This window comes from Phragmites australis, chromosome 12 (genome assembly GCF_958298935.1).
Source record: "Phragmites australis chromosome 12, lpPhrAust1.1, whole genome shotgun sequence".
NCBI lineage: Eukaryota > Viridiplantae > Streptophyta > Magnoliopsida > Poales > Poaceae > Phragmites > Phragmites australis.
Window position 1 is genome coordinate 22875928 of NC_084932.1, and position 19624 is coordinate 22895551.

The 19624-nt window shown below is 44.3% G+C and overlaps 1 protein-coding gene across 1 annotated transcript; it reads left to right on the forward strand.

Annotated features, from left to right (window-relative positions):
- The first annotated feature begins 4143 nt into the window (after positions 1-4143).
- On the forward strand, positions 4144-5709 carry LOC133886928 (CASP-like protein 1U2). Its single transcript, XM_062326838.1, has 3 exons — positions 4144-4189; positions 4800-5056; positions 5179-5709. Exons 2-3 carry the CDS (start codon positions 4863-4865, stop codon positions 5528-5530), a joined length of 546 nt encoding a protein of 181 aa, XP_062182822.1. The 5' UTR covers positions 4144-4189; positions 4800-4862; the 3' UTR covers positions 5531-5709.
- The last annotated feature ends 13915 nt before the right edge of the window (positions 5710-19624 follow it).

Genomic DNA, 19624 nt, shown 5'->3' on the forward strand with positions numbered 1-19624 from the left:
GCCTCCTCCTGGATGAGCCACCAAAGCAAGGTCTCACCACTAGCCTCTCTTCCGGTTCCTCGCTGCTGTGATCACTTCGGAGCTTGAGCCACCAAGGTAAGGGTCTCCGCGTCCCCATACACGTGTCTTGCCGCCACTCCACACCAAGTCGGAGGGTCAATAAGCTTGAGCAACTCCGGCTCAAGTTGCCGGTGAGTCACCAAGACTCCAAGGCGCCGGCGTACCAAGAGGTACAAACTTGGATCACTCCTTGATCATATCTCAAAGCCGCAACACCTAGCTACAACTCTCTCTAGGCCTATAAGCACTAATTACTCACTAATCTTTATGCTTAATCACCTTGGATGATCACATTAAGCACTTTGGTGGCTTGGATGTCTTCTCAGGTGTATATGAACTTCTCTGGACTCCAGCACATTGCCACCCCTCCAAATGACCGAGTGGAGGGGTATTTATAGCCTCAACCCCGCGGATTAGCCGTTAACCCAACGGCTCTAAAATACTGTTTAACACCGGATGATCCGGTGAGAATAGTAGTACTAACGCCGGATCATCCGGTAAGTACACTCTTAAAAAATTAGCCATTGGAACTCCACTCTGAGTCACTATGAGCACCGGACATTCCGGTGTGCCTTCAACTCCATCGCCGGACCTTTCAGCGTTTGTATCTTCCTCGGCCAACCGAGCCACCTTCTTCTCTGCACAAAACACTCCGGTGTTGCTTTGCTTCTTCGCCGGACATTTCAGCGTGTTCATCTTCACCAGCCTTCTCTTTTACATTTTCTCTGCACAAAATGCTCCGACGTTCGTATCTTTAGTGCGCCGGACCATCCGACGAGCTTCGATATTTCTTCCCTTTGATAATAATGCTCCAGTGCTTCTGCCCATGTGGCACCGGATCATCCAGTGAGGCAAAACTACCTCTAAACAAAAAGCTCCTACGTGTTGAACTCCCTACGCCGGACCTTTCGGTGTTAACAAAATCCTTGGGACTTGTCCAATTCATGTGATCTTTGTCCCGGCTTCGATGGCTTATTCATGTATTGCATCCATGAGACTTACTAACATATATTCTTGATAAACATGTTAGTCTCATTGACTGTATTGTCATTAATCACCAAAATTACAATCATGGTCTAATGGGGCTATTTTCGCTACAACCAGTTTTGGAGATCCACTACTACAGTACATGCTATAAATAGCGGCTCATCAGAGTCGGTTGTGCAAAAGCCACCACTGAAAATGCATCATTACCGGTTCTTAACCTCCCGTGCCTAAATAGTGATTAAGCCGTTAAGAACTGGCACTAAAACCAACTATTAGTGCCGGTTCTAGCCACGACCCGCAACTAAAGGTAAGCCTGGACCCAAAATTTCTATTCAATCGGCTTTTTTCTCACAACCCACGTGCCAGTTGGGGATGGATAAGACCGGCCGGGCTTTTTCCCCTGCGTGTGGCTCATAGAGGGAGGGAAAGAGGGAGAGAAAGTGAGGGAGCCAGAAAGGAGGGAGAGGCCGGCCGAAGGGAAGGGAGCTGGTGGAGATGGGGGCTCACAGATGGCGTGCGCGCGCGGACCTTGCCAGCGACGCGAAGGTATAGAGCTGAGAGGGCAGGTGAGCTCGGCGGCGAAGAGGAAGTCCAGTCTGGGAGAGCTCATTGGCGACGGCCCATCCGTGACGACGCGAGAGAGGGTGCGCGGGAAGGTGTGACGTGGCGCGTGGAGGGACAACGCGCATGCGAGCGGCGCGGCATGGCACGACGACGACGTGGCCAAGCGGCGCGGTTGGGATGGTGCCATGCTGCGGTAGCTGGGGGCGCAGCACGAAATGGTGGAGCTACCGGCGGAGGCTGGGGCTGAGCGAGATCCTCAGCCCGACGGCGCAAGAGGCAGGCCATGGCAGCTCGGAAGGGAGCAGAACGCGGCGGTGGCAGCCGAGACGGTGCGCACACGGGCGACGTGGGCTAGTGGCGCAGAACGTGGTGGGAGCACATTTGAGCGGCTGCACAGTGAGGAAGGGAGCGGCAACGAGACACGGAGTGTGGCGGGGGTGGACGGATCGTGGGGTGGTCTCGACGGCCGGATCCATGACTTTTTTTCTTTTTTTCTCTAAAAATGCATCAGTGCTGGTTGTGAACCCGATAGTGATAGCGCTCGACTATCATTGCCGAGTGTTTATTGCTAGAATCAAAACCGACAGTGATGGCAGTTCGAAACCAGTAGTGATCACGGTTTTTGTAGTAGTGATCCCACTCTCCTCTTCCTTAGTGGACACAGAGAGAAGAGGACAACAATGTTGCGGCAGCAAACTGAACAGTGTAGCGCGCTCTCGAGAGAGAAGAGGAAAAAGATGGCAAAAATGAGAAGACAAAATTAGTGAGAAAGCAATCAGGACGTCTCCTGTTATCATATAGCCATGAAATGGCAGTTTTTGACTGTCACAAATGGCTATTAATGGCAATCAAATCAGGCATTTAATCTCATAAAATCGCAAGAATAAAATGCCATATTTACCTGAAATCACCAAAATAAAATGCCATATTTACCTCTGATTTCAAATGGTTGATTAATTGCATTAAAACAGAATAAAACGGAAAAAAAATTGCACGATTGGCTGCCATATTTACACGTACTTGTCGTGTATGTGTGTGTATAGCTAAAGTGCCTATCTCCCATGTACCACTACAGAGTTAGGCTTATATGCCAACTTATCACTGCCGGTTCCTTACGAGCTGGTAATGATGGAGTATCACTGTCGGTTTGTATCAAGGATCAGCACTAAAAGGCCATTCGAAAAGAACCTGCAGTGAAACTTGATTATCACTACCGGCAGTGAAATCTTGACTATCACTACCGGCTCTAGCCACCAACCGGCAGTGATGCTTGACAAGCATCACTACCGACTCTAGCCACGAGCTAGCAGTGATAGTCAAGGTTTCACTGCCAGTTCATAATACGAACCGATAATGATAGTATCACTGCCGGTTCATGGCTAGAGGCGACAGTGATAGTGGATGATAACTTATTTTAAAAAATTCATAATTTTTTCATACGAAGTTAGATGGCGACAAACTTTGTATTAAAATTATAACCCTCGACGAGATCTACAACTTTGTAGTTGAAAACTTTTTTATTTAAAGTCATTTGGACATCCAAATAATCGTTTGAAGTTTCAGACAAAAGATGTCAAAAAGATTGCATATGCTAATACTATCACTAGTATTTTTGTGGTGGGATGGTAAAGACATATCGCATGAGCTGAGAGGTTTCGGGTTCGAGTGCCACAAACCGCACACACACTTATTTCACACAAAAAATCGCGTGACTTGTGACTACCGGCTGAAGCCTTCAACCGGCAGTGATAACACCCTCACTGCCTTCAACCGGCAGTGATAGTCGAGTATCACTGCCGGCTGAAGCCTTCAGCCGACAGTGATAACACCTTCACTGCCGGTTCAGTCTGGCAGTGATAGTCAAGATTATCACTACCCGTTGCCCACTGCTGACTCCAAAACCAACAATGAAGTTGGTTTTAGAGCCGACATTAAAACCATTTTTTTAAGTAATGATGTTTCCATTTTAGATAAAGAAAGAGCCAACTATTTAAATACGTGTAACTCTCTTTAAACTAGCAGTATAATAAGACTAAAGTGTACGTACTTTGAAATTTCATGAATACCACAAATAGACCAATTCCAACAGCTCACCGCAACCTGTCGCACGAGTCGTCCTCAGGACCGACGTCGTCTACGGCACCACCGATTGCAGCCACGAGCGCTGCTTGCCGGTAACTTCGCCGTGATGACTAGGTAGTAGGTAGCGTCAGCGTCCAGTGCTGGCCTTTGGTTGTGATGGCACAGGTCGTCGCTGCAGTACAAGGATTTCCCAATCCAATGGCGACTGCTTGCTGACCTGACGGTGACAGACCGTTGTCGCTACAAGGATTCTCTGGTTCATCGCATGCAAGTCGTTGGACTTGGAATTAATGGACGACCGCGCACGCGCCGTGGTCTTGTCGCCGCAGACTTTTCGTATCCAGGGGAGCTGGTCGATGCTGACATGGACGTGTCAACAAGTGCACTGTCCTCGCGAGCCCGCTGCACTTCGGTTTACAAATAGGTGCTCCGAACCAGCAATATTTCTTCATCATCAGCAGCAGTAGCAGTGACGTTCGTTACCTCGGCCACCAAGGTACGTACGTACTCACGGTTTTGCTAATAATTCATTTCTGCGTACGTACGCGTGTTTTGCTTATAATTGTCCCAAAATAGTTTTAAATTGTTGCAAAATTTTCAAAAGTTGTTGAACTAGGTTTTAAGAATTGGCAACAGCTTGACAGGTTTAAAAAATTGTTTAATTATATTTCAAGAATTGTTGTCTGGTTTTTAAAAGTGTTAAGGTGGTACAACCATTTGCGTACAAGTCCGTTATAACCTTGTATTTAAACTATTAGATGCATTTACGAGGCACCCGAAGTGATTTTTCCAGGCTTTTGATCCGTACTTGTACTTTGAGTCATAAGAAAATGGTGGTACGTAAAGCAGTGCTTGATTTCCTCTCATATATATATATATGTACAAGGATCCCTTTAGATGTATACATTGCCTTGTATCATATTGTACTACTATATCATTACCACGTACAAATATCCATGTAACTTATATAATTACCAACTATCGCGGCAGCATGATCCCCTGAATCATCGCCACGCCCTCATTATATCTGGAGATAAATAAATATCGATCTGATTTGCGGGGTGCTTGTGTGCATAATTCAGTTATCGCCTGCTCTTTCATTTCAGGAAGAAAAAAACATCTTGGCCTCGACCACCACCTTAATTTGCAGCTAGCGTACGTGCGTCCTCATGTACGGATCCAGATGCAATGGGACCATGGACACGCCAAATGGTTCCAAGGCGGTGACCCTCCTGCTCCGACTGTCCACGATGGCGCTGGCGCTCACCTCAGCAGTCGTCATGGCCACCGCGAGCGAATGCACCATCTACGGGCTCCACGGCGCCAAGGCCACCGTCACCTTCAAGGACTACCCACCCTTGGTGTACGTATACGTAAACTCCATGGCTAGATCTCACGTCGTTGTACGTCCTAATAAACCTATATACGTACGTACATGCATCAATGCATGCATGCATGCTGATCGCGCGCTCTTCATCGGTGCAGTTACTTGGTAGGGTTCAACATCACCGCGGGGATCCTGGAGGCGGTGGCGGTCTACCTGCAGCTCGGCAAGGGTGACGACGAGGAAGAAGGCCCCAAGCTCCCCCGGATCCTCCTGGTCGTCTTCGACGTGGCCGTGCAGTCGCTGCTCTCTTTGTCGACGGGCGCGGTGTTCGCGGCGGTGGTCGCCTACGGCCCGCAGATCAGCGCCTGCGCCGGCGCCGCTGGCCGCTTCTGCGAGCAGGTGCACAGGTCCAAGCTCCTCTCGTTCGCCGCGGGCACCTCCGCCGGCCTCGCCGCGGTCGCCAAGGACGTCCCGCTGCCATTCTCCGTATGGCCCGCCTCGTCAGACTGAGAATTTGTCAGTGCATACGTATGTATTCGGCGGCTGCAGTTAGTAGTCCATAATCCTTTTTCCTCTTTTTCTCAATCTTTTCAATCTCTATAGTGTCGTCGAGATGATGTGAAGCATATGAATGTGCCTCTAAACTGCTTTGTGTCTTTAAATTTAATATTTATACCAAATTTTGGGTGGGAGTGCTGCTTATGTTGATCCATTTGGCTAAGCTATAATGATGTTTTTTATTAAAAGAACAAGTTAATTCTTATACTGAAGATATACAAGCTAAGTGCCCGTACATTACAATGAAAATATAAATATTAGACACGATAATATCAAGCACAAATTTAAGGTATGGAGATGCGGATACGTCATGGGAATGCCGCTGAACAAATACGTCGGAAGCGATGCCGATGGATCTAAAAATCGAGAGGAGATTATCCGCTAATTTCCTTTCTATTTTCTTTATTTATTTTCATTAGTAAAATTAATTTCATATTCATAGCTGGTAATGAGACGGGGAGGCTGGAGGATGAAGATGAATGATAAAATTAGGTAAATTATTTGAATTTTAGGAGATTTTATTAGATAGGAGGAGAGTAGGAGAAGAGGTGACGTTGTTTTATATAGTAGAGATTGTGGGGGAAGATACTAGCTGTGGTTCTGGTCTTTCCTGCAACAAGATGAAAAAACAGGTATGGGACGATTGGGACACTGAAACATAAGAGTCAACTATATTTGAGATCTTTGTTAGCCATGGATGGAATAGTTATTTTATATCTCAGCCCAACCAGCCACCAGCATGCGAGAAACCTCCCACCAGGCCCCTACATGCGTGCCCTATTCAACCATTCATGTACTGTGTTATTGCTTAGAATACATGAAAGGCTTTGATTGGAATATATGGAAGGCTTAATGTGAAAATAAATGGGTGTATGCTGAAAGTTAGGAAACTGACATGCGTTGTAGCACGATGTATGAACTATTAACTAGATATCTAAATGTTTTTTATTTTCAGGTAGTGACTTCTTTATACTGAGATATATTAATTATTATACACAATGTGTTGTGAGATATAATGAATTTTGTAATACCAGAGATGTGTTAAGTAAGACACATATGACATGTTTTGTATGAACAAAGATTGAGGTGTTTACAGACATAGACTACTGATATTACTAATTATAAATCAGTGGCATAGCACAATGCATGAACTATTAACTAGATATCTAAATGCTTTTTATGATAAGATAATGACTTCTTTATATTAAGAGATATTAGTTATTATACACAGCGATTTGTGAGACATAATGAAGTTAATACCTATGATGTGTTAAGTATGAAACACATATGACATATTTTTACGAACAAAGAATGAGGTGTTTGTAGACATAGACTACATATATTACTAATTATGAATCAGTGGTATAGCACGATGCATGAACTATTAACGAGATATCTAAATGTTTTTTATGATAAGATAGTGACTTTTTTATATTGAGAGATATTAGTTATTATATACAGCGTTTTGTGAGACATAATGAAGTTAATACCTATGATGTGTTAAGTATGAAACGCATGTGACATGATTTTACGAACAAAGAATGAGGTGTTTATAGACATAGACTATAGATATTAGTAATTATGAATCACTAGAATAGCACGATGCATGAACTATTAACGAGATATCTAAATGTTTTTTTCTGATAAGATAGTGACTTCTTTATACTGAGAGATATTAGTTACTATACACAGCACTTTGTGAGACATAATTAAGTTAATACCTATGATGTGTGTTAAGTATGAAACGCATATGACATGTTTTTACGAGTTGAGGTCAATTGAACCTTTGGCAAACCAATATGTCAATTGCAAAAAATATTGAACTTTTCAACCTTTGTGACTCATAAAGATTGCTGGTAATTTACGTCACCAAAAAATATTGAACTTTTGCAAAAAAAAAAATTATTGAAGTAAACTATTTACAAGTATAAGCAAATACATTTATGAATACGACGTAGTGTTTACTGTCATGCTTATTTGTGTGTGGCTGACTAGTCCGGTTTTGTGTGGGAAATTGAACCGTGGGGTTTTGGTGGAGGGGGGTTCGGCCAGTTTGATGGTGGGGGGCTGGTTGGGTTGGTGTGGCTCGTTTAGTTGGGTTAGGGTATGGAATAGCTATTCTATACCTAGGGGATAGTATGTATGTGTGTGTGTATATATATATATGCCAGCGCTAATTCATACCCATACCACATTGAACAAAAATACAGCCATGAACCATCAGATGGGAAACCAGCTAGGATTGCTAGTTTGGCTTCATCGTTTAAAGGATTCGAAATCAACAAAGTTATTGTGCCCTTGACTTCACTTCCATCATCGGTCACCTTATATAGTTTACAAGTAGATAGGTATTTATTGTTTAGAATCATATCGTATGTCGTAGATGATCGTAAAATAGTAAGATCCGATAAAAGGATTAAACATGCATGGATTCTCGAGTTCCTTCTTCAGACGCGTAAAAACATCAATCGACCTTTTGTAAATGTATTGCAAGTCCTTCACGCTATATGCCTATAGCCGCCTTGAAGGGGTTGTTGGTGTTGCCATTGAACAGTACCCGGCGGTTGGAGCTTCGATCGCAACAGGTGAGGATGAGATCCAAACAAACCAAATAAAATAGTGGTATTCAAATTTAGATAATTTGAAGCCATTGTATAAATAGTTATTGTTTGTTACTGTAAACATATGAATGCCATAACATGAAGTTTCCCGTACTTAAAGTACCCTGTGTGCATATAATGGTAGTATCCCTCAGAACATATGATCGTAAACTGAGATATACGGACATAACCACATTATATGCAGTAAGCTGACATAACTTCTATGCACGATCAGGAAGGCATAGCATTGTGTAAATAGATATTGTTTTTAACTGTAAACATATGAACGCCGGAACATGAAGTTTCCAATACGTAAAGGATCCTGGTAAAATAGGATCATGAAATCTTTTGATTTAATGGATCTACTATACAAATTATACATGGTCAAAAGATTTCTCTGCATCAATTTACCAATATATGCAGAAATCTGGATGATTTTGTTAACAAAAAAACAGATGTTCCATTGTGACAAGATTTTTGCTTGGCAGATTTGGTGACCCGATGCATGTGCATGAGTTATTGATTGGAATATATGGAAGGCTTAATGTGAAAATAAATGGCTACATGCTGAAAATTAGGAAACTGACATAACTTGTATGCACGATCTTGTCGTTTGGAAACATGGACGCCTGGTTCTATCCGAGCGACACCTCCCCTGCAACAACGTCGCTGCAGGGAACTATGGACATTCCTTCTTCAGCGCCACCGACCTCGCCGTCACCAACCGCACAACCATTTTCCTTGACGCACGCCTGCCTTGTTGATCCATCAACCTGTTGATGCGGAATTGGGCAACGCCTCACCAACACAGGTCCGTCAAGGATACTTGCCGCTTTTCGCAGTGACACACGACTTGTTTACTAGCAAACAAGAAAAGGTTTCGACTGGCAACCTTAGGGATCGCCGCCCGGACGATTTACAAGTAAATCGACAAAGGACTACCACCCAAAACACAGGGATTCAAAATAGCAGCGAAGAACTAACCCTAAATTGCAGAAAAGTAAAGGCAAAATGAAAAGTAGATACAATAGATAGTACGATTGACTGATGGATATGCAATCGGCCTCTGTCGGTGAATCAGGAACTGGGGGTCCCTGAATCCCGAGGCCGGGCCAGCAATCCACCACGTGGCGCCATCTCGCGGGGTCGCCTTCGCAAGGCAAAAAAGATTAAGTCCCGGGAGAGGGCGCTCGGGGCCGCAGTCAGTGGTCCCCGAGTACCCAGGTTCCCCGATGATCTGTGAAGTCTAAGTGCCGGGAAAAAAGTGCTCGGGGAGGTATACGGTGACCCTCGAGCACCCGAGTCCCCCGATGACCAGGAAAGCTAAGTACCGGGAGAAGTGTGCCTGGGGCCACGAGCGGTGGCCCCCTGGGCACCCGAGTATCCCGAGGATCCACTGAAGGAAGTTCTGGGAGAGAGTGCTCAGGGCTGCGTGCAGCAGCCCCGAGCACTCGGTCCCCCGAGAATCCGTACAAGCGTGCCCGGGAGAGAGTGCTAGGGGAGGTGAACAGTAGCCCCCGAGCACTTGGTTCCCTGAGGACCAAGAAAGGGCATTCTCGGGAGAGAGTGCTCGGGGAGGTGAACAGTGACCCCCGAGCACTCGGTTCCCCGACGACCCAGGAAGCCCACTGACAGTGGCCCCCACAGGGGCCCACTGATGAGGTGTCAGCCAGTCAAAGGCCCGAGGCCGCATTTAAGAGCGCGCGTGGCTTGTCACCTCCAACTGCTCCCGCCACGCTCAGTGTCAGTTCCTGCCACATTCTGCCAGAAGAGCGTGGGGACATTGAATGCACGGGTCCCATCCCGTGCCATCCGGCACGCCTCGGGATAACGTCATGAGGGCCGAGGCATTCTGTCTGCCGCGCTGCTATGGCAGGAGAACAAGACAGGGCGGGCACTCCGGGCCGCTCTGCGGCTGCCCGGTGGGCCCTCTCCACGGCGCCCGTTGCTAGTGCATTTATAGTGACGGATGACTGGGCACGGGGTGCATTTTTCCACCCCCGGTCACTTCGCACAGAGGCTATGATGACGCCCTTTCCATTTATGGTGCCTTGGAACTCGTGCCCTCTCGTTCGGGGCACGCTACTGCCGGCGGGTATTTAAAGCAGCGGGCAGCACGGACAAAGACAGGCTCAATCTCGGAACAGTCTCTGAACAAGCTCGACAAGTTAGACAATCTCTCGGAAGTGGGAAAATCCCAGAGGAAGTGAGCAGAGAAGAGAAGAGAAGATCGAGAAGCCCAAGAGCACCCAAAACCAACAGATACACACAGACCGAAGAACAAGGAGCCCTAGCCTCTAGGATAGACAAACATTCTTGTAACCAGCAACATCCTTGAGTGACATTCTCAGGGCATTTATAGTATCCATACAGGAGTAGGGTGTTACACCTCCATGCGGCCCGAACCTGTCTAAACCCAAGTGCATTTACTTCATTCCGCACTAGATCATTCCACCCCGCCGGTCATCGCATTTATACCCACTTATTTCTCCGGCAAACATATTTAGGATCATCCCCCCGGCCGAATCTCTAAAAAGGGGTCCCTCAGGATCCCTACGACAGGAGTTAACCGTCCGACAGCCTCCTCCCCTCAACTATTTATAGGGGGGGTATGGTCTTGACCCTAATGAATCGAAGTAGGACTCTATTCCAACCCTAAACATGCTCTGTTCGGTCAAAATCACGAAAGAGATCTGAACAAATCCACGAATGTACTTTGATTCGGTTTCGGATTGAACACCGGATGGTCCGGTGAGTACAAACTCCAGAACATCGGACCATCCGGTGAGTTCACTCGGTTGAAACTCTAAGACTCGATCTTACACACAACGGATCAGCAATATTCAAATCCATGTGCACCTTGCATATCTTTACATCACCTCTATCAATGATCTCTCGAATGAGGTGATAGCGCCGCAGTATGTGCTTAGACTTCTGATATGACCTAGGTTCTTTGGCTTGCGCAATGACTCCACTATTATCACAATAGAGATCCATTGGATTAGAAGCACTAGGCATCACACCGAACTCAAAAATAAACTTTCTGATCCAAATAGCATCCTTTGCAGCTTCAGAAGCTACGATATACTCGGCCTCCGTCGTGGAATTGGCCACCATTTCTTGCTTGGAACTCTTCCAACTCACTGCTCCTCCATTGAGTCAAAACACAAAACCAGATTGTGATCTCGAATCGTCCTTATCGGGTTGGAAACAAGCATCGGTGTAACCATTTACAACAACTCCTCCTCACCTCCATAGACTAGGAACATATCCATAGTTCTTCTCAAGTACTTGAGGATATTATGTATTGTTATCCAGTGACATTCACCTGAGTTTGATTGGTATCTACTCGTAACACTTAGAGCATACGAGACATTTGGGTGTGTACAAAGCATGGCATACATGATGGACCCGATAGCAGAAGCATACGGGATCGCACTCATCCTCTTGAGTTCATCAGTGGTCAAAGGACACTGACTCTTGCTGAGAGTAATGCCATGTGACCTTGGCAAGAAACCTTTCTTGGAATCCTGCATATTGAACCTTTTCAATACCTTGTCGATGTATGTACTCTGGCTTAATCCCATCAGCCTTCTCGACCTATCTCTATAGATCTTTATGCCCAATATGTATGCTGCCTCTCCTAGATCTTTCATTAAAAAACTCTTTTGCAATGAAGATTTGACAGCATCAAGCATCAGAATATCATTCCCGGTCAATAATATGTCATCTACATATAGGACCAGAAACACAAGTGCACTCCCACTAGCCTTTTTGTAAACACAAGGCTCTTCTGCATTCTTGATGAAACCAAACCCTTTGACCACTTCATCAAAACGAAGATTCCAACTCTGAGAAGCTTACTTCAGCCCATAGATGGACTTTTGCAGCTTGCATATCTTCCTAGCATTTTTTGGATCGACAAAACCTTCAGGCTATGTCATGTACACATCCTCACTTAGTTTTCCATTAAGGAAAACCGTTTTGACATCCATCTATCATATCTCATAGTCATAATATGTGGCAATTGCTAGGATGATCCGAATAGACTTTAGCATTGCAACGAGCGAAAATGTCTCATCATAATCAACACCTTGAATCTGCCTGAAACCTTTTGCCATCAATCGTGCCTTATAGATGTGAACATTTCCATCAACATCTATCTTTTTCTTAAAAACCCATTTGCATGCAACTGCTTTGACACCATCAGGTGGATCAACCAAGTTCCAAACTTGATTCTCGTGCATGGATTCTATCTCGGATCCCATGGCTTCAAGCCATCTCTCAAAGTCCGGTCCCATCACTGCTTCCGAGTAGGTCTTAGGTTCATCATTGTCCAACAATAATATATCGCGCTGCTCCGTTGTTAGGAACATAAACCTCTCAGGTGCACGACTGATCCTTTTCGACCGTCGTGGGGCAAGTGTCTCTACAACATGTTCTATAACATCCAATTGTGGTTCAGTAGGAGCTGAAACACTTTCTGATGGTTCCCTAATCTCTTCGAGTTGCATTGTGCTCCCACTGAAATTCCTTGAGAGAAACTCTTTCTCCAGAAAAACACCGTTTCGGGCGACAAACACTTTGCCTTCTTCTCGGTTATAAAAGTAATATCCTTTGGTTTCCTTAGGATACCCCACAAAGAAGCATTTATCTGACTTGGGAGTGAGCTTATCTGACATCAAACGTTTTACATAGGCCTCACAACCCCAGATCTTAAGGAAAGACAACCCAGGATGCTTCCCGGTTCATATCTCATATGGTGTCTTCTATACAGCTTTAGATGGAACCCATTTAAAGTGAACACAACAGTTTTTAGAGCGTATCCCCAGAAGGATAATGGAAGATCAGATTGGCTCATCATGGACTGGATCATGTCCAACAAAGTTTGGTTCCTCCGTTCGGATACCCCATTCCATTGAGATGATCACCAATTTCATGACTCAAATTTCATCTCCACGATCAGATCGCAAAAATTTAATCATCTTGCCAAGTTGATTTTGTGCTTCATTCTGAAACTCCTTGAACTTTTCAAGGGACTCAGACTTGTGCCTCATTAGGTAGATGTAACCATATCTACTAAAGTCATTAGTAAAAGTAATGAAATACTGAAAACCACCTCTGGTTGTAGAACTCATTGGTCCACACACATATGTATGTACTATGGCCAACAATTCATTTGCCTTCTCACTTCGACCAGTGAAAGGCGTCTTAGTCATCTTGCCAAGTAAACAAGACTCGCATGTATCAAATGATTCAAAATCAAATGAATCTAGAAGACCATCTTTATGGATCCTCTACATACGCTTCTCATTTATATGACCTAAGCGACAATGCCAAATAAAAGTGGGATTCAAATCATTAAGCCAAGGCTTCTTCGTATTAATGTTATAGACAAGGACATCCTTAAGATCTAGTATATATAATCCATTCGCCAATGGACAAATACCATACATCATACCATTCAAAAATATCGAACAACACTTATTCTTTATTATGAAATCATATTCATCTTCTTCCAAAAGTGAAGAAGAGATAATGTTTTTGCCCAAGGCAGGAATGTAATAACAATTATTTAATTCCAAAACTAATCTTGAGGGTAGCTATAAGGAATAAACACCGATGGCTAACGTAGCAACTTTTGCGCCATTGCTGACACGAGCATCCATCTCGCCTCTTGCACACTTCCTAGTCCTTTTCAGTCCCTGCAACGAGTTGCAAGTATGAATCAACGATCCAGTATCAAATACCCATGAATCATTAGGACAAGTAGCAAGATTAATTTTAATAACATTTATACCTGAAGTGGAAGTCTTACTTCCCTTCTTCTTCTTGAGTTCTTCCAAGTATAGCTTGCAGTTCCTCCACCAATGGACAGGCTTATGGCAGTGGTGGCAAGCATCAGAAGCAGTAGGGCTAGCCTTGGACTTTCCAACAGGTTTAGGCTTTGAGCTTGAGATCTCATTTGACGCTTTAGCCTTGGCCTTGCGCTTTCTCTTCTTGCTATCCTTTTGAACCATCATCACATGACTAGAGCTTTTCTTAATGCTTTCCTCAGTAGTCTTAAGCATCCTATGCAATTCAGCCATGCTTTTCTCCATGCTATTCATATGAAAATTCAAAATGAACGGCTCAAAGCTCGCAGGGAGCGACTGGAGAATCACATCCGTAGCCAACTCAGGGCTAAGGGGAAAACCAAGTTTTTCCAGGCTCTCAATGTAACCAACCATCTTGATCACATAAGGACTGACTGGACTGCCTTCTGTCAACCTGCACGCAAACAAGGACTTGGAGGTGTTGAACCTCTCGACCCGAGCTTGGTTCTCAAACATGCCTCAGAGTCCCACAATCATATCATGGGACCCCTGTTCTCATATTTCTTTTGAAGCTCAGAGAACATACTGGCAAGCATGAGACGCTAACATCAAGTGAATCGTTGGTGTGCTTCTCATAAGACCTCCGATCAACGGCAAATGCATTATCAGCTAGTTCATTAGGATAGAGAACCTCTAGAACATATTCCTTTTTCTCTTGTTTGAGAACAATTCTCATATTTCTATACCAATCAATAAAGTTTGTTCCAGAAAGCTTCTCTTTTTCAAGAATCGAACACAAATTAAAACTGGGATTGGCATTAAAGTAGGTGTCATGATCTACAATAGAAAATGCAATTTCAGCACTATGCTTGTGTGAATCTTCTATTAAACAATTTAACAAAAGATAATCCACTATATGTTTTACAACCATTTTCCCTCTAACGAAATATAGTGGATCAAGATCCATATTCAACTAAGTTCTAGCGAGCTTTGGCATCACTGCTAGAAACCTAGTGACATAGGTAAGTGCTAATCATATCATATATGACTCTTATTTGTTGGGTGGCATCCAATGCCCCGGCGCCCAACACCATGCCTCAAAGCCCAAAACCATTTTGATAGCTTTGTTAAGTAAACCAACACTATGCGTGTGGATGCCCGACATCCACCCTAACTGGTTAAGATAAAAGATGACACCCTGGTTTGGCGGACCTACCAAACAATGATCAAAACCTATATAGGTGCAGCTGTTGGAAGGGCATCAAATACTCTTAATTTTTCTGAGGGAAACTACTCTATCATGATAATTATATCGACCGCATATAAAACATGAAAGAATAGTATGACAAGAACATAAATAATCATCACAGTCAATCATATTACCTGTAACATAGTATGGCCTCGTCACATGGTGATCTCCATCGCCACGGTTCCTGTCCTCTGGGTCATGACGCTTCAAGTCTCCATGATCATGTTCTAGTCTATTACCCCTAATAGCACTAGATGAATTACATGAGAAAATGAAGCATCACAAGTCAGCATGCAGACCATTATACAATAACATGACATCCTTGGGCTGCAATTAACCATGACACGCAAGTCATGAAAATTACAAACATGAATCACATACATAATAAGGCCATACTAGTCACAACATTCTCTGCAAAAACGAGTTAAGCATGGAATCGAATTCTAGTGTCGCAACATCAACATGTTATCTTTATAAGCCTTAGGCTCGGACAACACGGCGGAAATACATAGATCGTATCTATGAAATTGCTATGAAAATCTCATCGGATTGATCATATCAAGCTGATTCCAAGTCATTCACAATGCCTCAATTTTCATTAGATCAATCATATTGATCATCGAGTGAGGTTTTCTGGAAACAACGACAACGCGTACAACCTCGATCCCAACAACACCAAACCGTGCAGCGACCGATCCATCACATGAACCGATCAACAAAATAATAGATCCAATCTATTACTACCATATATTAAATATATGTGACTGATCCAGATCAAAAACTATGCAAGATGGCTCTGATACCACTGTTGGGTTATGAAAGGGGCAGGTTACGCTAGTCTAAAATAAAATTTTCTACTTCATTCACCAAGGAAACCGTGCTAGTAGGAGATCATAGATCGTTAACGCTCGACGCGCAGTACAGCGGAAGAAGAGTTGGAGTAGACCGGTCCAATATCGTGCGCGTCAATGTAGTTGGGGAAGCTCTCCGACCAGCTACGATCAAGTCCGTCACGCTCCTCGACCAGTTTCGAGTAGTCCTCGACCAGCTCCGAGCAACCTACGACCAGCTCCGAGTGGTTGTCGTGTGATCCTTGACCACGAAGAGGAAGCAGCAACCACGACGGAGCGGCCTCTACCACGTCCCCGATCACGAAGAAAAAGTAGTCGATCACCTTATCGACCACAGAGCACGTACAGTGCTGCAATCTTCACGCTGAGAAGATTAGCATCGCAATAGCATAGCATCTCTACGGTATCCACACGTACAGGGAAGGAATCACCGTACACCGGTGTGCTAGCACCGCGCGCCCGGCTAGGGTTTCGAAGGGAGTTCGAGAAGAGGAGGCGGCCAGGGTTTTTGTGGTAGAACCTGTGCGGAACACTTGCGCCCTTAGCCCCTGCCTCTTCTTAAATACAGCACGCTAGTGGGCCTTTAATAACATTAAAACCCATCATGACTCTATACCCTAATGGACCTTTAATCATATTAAATCCCATTCACCGATCCAATCCGCATACTCGATCGCCTCTAGGATATATCACCAACACAAATGTTCGGGGTGGGTACGTGAGCGGTTGGTACGTGAATCATCACCCGCAATTGACGGGTTGTGTGGGTGGTGGTCTCGTGTCGTGTGGGTCCAGGAGTACTCCCCTGCAGGGTGTAAAATCAATTCGAATTGTCGTGCTCTCGGTTATCGAGCAAGCTTCTATCCATCCGCATTGGTTGTAGAGTTACGACTATGGGATGTTTGGTATGGAGGGTATGTTGGGTAGGGTTGGTGTTGATCTTTGGTTACATGAGATGGTTCCATTTACATTTATATGCAGGTTGTTGATCACAGGGTAGAATGACATGGTTGGATAAGTATAGGTGCTCACACATAGGTGTCTAGGCTGCTTACGCATATTAATGTACTTAATCTTGTGGCCTACTACTTGCTAATGACTCAATGCATAATTCTTGGAGTCGGGTTATTATATGTACCCTATATGGATTTAGTCTTGTGAATACCTTCGTACTCATGCTGCTCTTTCAGGTTGCGGGCGAGGAAAGGTCAGCTTCTGGCTACTTCATGTCCACTAATGCTGACGGCGAGCAAGAGTAGTGTCGTCTACTCGTGTGGCAAGGTTTTGGGTGGAGCCTAAGGACATATGGCTCTACCGGTCTTTTTGTTGTTGTTAGGTTTTAATTCTCCCACTGCGTAGTTTGTCACTTTTGATGTAAATTATTGTAAATGGTTAAATGCTTAAGAATTTGTAATATAATATTAATTACTCGCTCTTTCTTAAGCTTTGTTGTGATGTTATATGTTGGAATGGCATGTGTTCTGATCTTGGGTACAAAACATATGCCAGGACTACTGGGACGGTATTCTGAGTAATCATTATAGTCATAATTATGTAAATGATCGACTTAATGATTAATTAGAATACTGTTTGGACGGTTCCTCACAGGCACCGTCTCGGGCAGCCCCATAGTTCTTTCCCTTGGTGATGCGTGGAGAAGTGCACGTCTTCTTCTGAAGGCGCGTGGCAGTAGGATCCATGAAATCATCATCGTCTGTGTCGTTGATGATGGCCTTTCTTTTCTGTTGGACTGGCTTCTTCCTGCCATTGTGGGTTATAGGCTTACGAATTGGTTTACTGGGAACTGCAGTCGTCGATGAAGCAGGAGCAGTCAGGTTGGCCTACACATCGACTGGATCTCCGCCGGTGGATGCTGGTAGTAGGTTAGGCAATGGATCTTCTCCATGAACCGGGGAAGGAACCGTGCCACGATCAGCATCAGTGACATGACCTCCACCGGTGGAATGTGCGAATGCCTGATCATCAGCATCCCCCACCTCCTGACCTGGATCAGCATCTGCTCTAGGATCATCCAGAGCAACCGGAATAGAGTCGACATCGATGGACGGCAGAGTCACATCAGCTGAGGGTGACATGGGCACACCTTGAACAACAGAACCAACTGCTACAGCCACCGTGAGTGCCACAGGATCAGCACGAGGGAGTGCAATCTCATAGCGCTCTTGGGTGTTTTCGATTATCAATCAACTAGTGTTATTAGGCACCCTATCCACCAATCTTAGGACATTATCCATTCTGCACATGAACAAAAACAAAGAAAGAGGACGGATCAAAATAAAATGTAGAGACAAAAATCATATGGTTTTTGCGAGTATGGGATCAGACTATTACAATTTAAATCCCCCGACCGTGGCTTGCCTTTGGCAATAGAAAATGAGGACTTCGGTTGCCCGATTATAATGTCTTTTAAGAAAAGGATCAACTACATCTACAGTACAAATGAGGAACTCGAGATTGACGAGGGTGGAAATGATGGAATGCATCGGTCATTTGATGTTTACCTTGCGGTGCTGGAATGACTCGTCGGGAGCCAACAGCTTACCGCCGACGACCAAGTCGATGCAGTCATCGCCGTTGCTATTGTAGCCGCGACAGGCTCGTCGTTGAGCCCGGGTTGAATCGGAATGGATGTGAGGAGGATCGAGGTCGATGGTGGGCAATGTGGGAGAAGACGGCGGCCGTGGTAAGCTGTAGTCGCCGCAATCACCTGGGGCGTGTGATCGCAATCGCCTAGGCATGGGGTTTGGGAATGGGGAGCAGGAGCGACTCACGATGAATCCGGAAGGAAGACTGCCGCTTGACCTCCCTAGGCCCTCGGTCCCACCAAAGGGCCTGGAAAATCCGGAAGGAATCACCAAAATCATGTAAAAAATCATGCGATAAATCTGGAAAATTCAAATTGTAATAATGATATATGCAAATATGAAAATGTAAAAACCCGTGACTTGTGGTTTTCCTTGTATAACAATTGAATTGAAAACTGTCATCACATTCTTGACATATGGTTTTCCTTGTAAAATCTGATACTTCTTACTAAAACATGAAGATTCCTTTAGTAAAAAATGATATGCATTGTATTTACGAAAATTAAATTAGCAAAAGAGAATTATTGGTTTGTGCATTCGAAAATGTTTTTAAATTTAAAGTGACAAATATTGGTACATGCATGAACCCGGAAAAATGGTTTCTTGAATTATATATTCTGGTTTTTATGATCTAATGGAACAACCTTTATGAGTTGAGGTCAATTGAACCTTTGTCAAACCAATATATCATTTGCAAAAAATAGTGAACTTTTCAACCTTTGTGACTCATAAAGATTGCTGGTAATTTTTGTCACCAAAAAATATTGAACTTTTGCCAAAAAAAAATTAATGAAGTAAACTATTTACAGGTATAAGCAAATACATTATGAACACGGGTTAGTGTTTACGGTAATGCTTATTTGTACGTAGCTGACAAGTCCGGTTTTTTGTGGGAAATTGAACTATGGGTTTTTGGTGGAGGGG

Excerpts from the sequence above, each read along its gene's own strand:
- LOC133886928 (XM_062326838.1), top strand. The coding sequence starts at position 4,863 with ATGTACGGATCCAGATGCAATGGGACCATGGACACGCCAAATGGTTCC. Across the intron at positions 5,057-5,178 it reads AAGGACTACCCACCCTTGGT|TTACTTGGTAGGGTTCAACA; the intron begins GTACGTATACGT and ends TCATCGGTGCAG.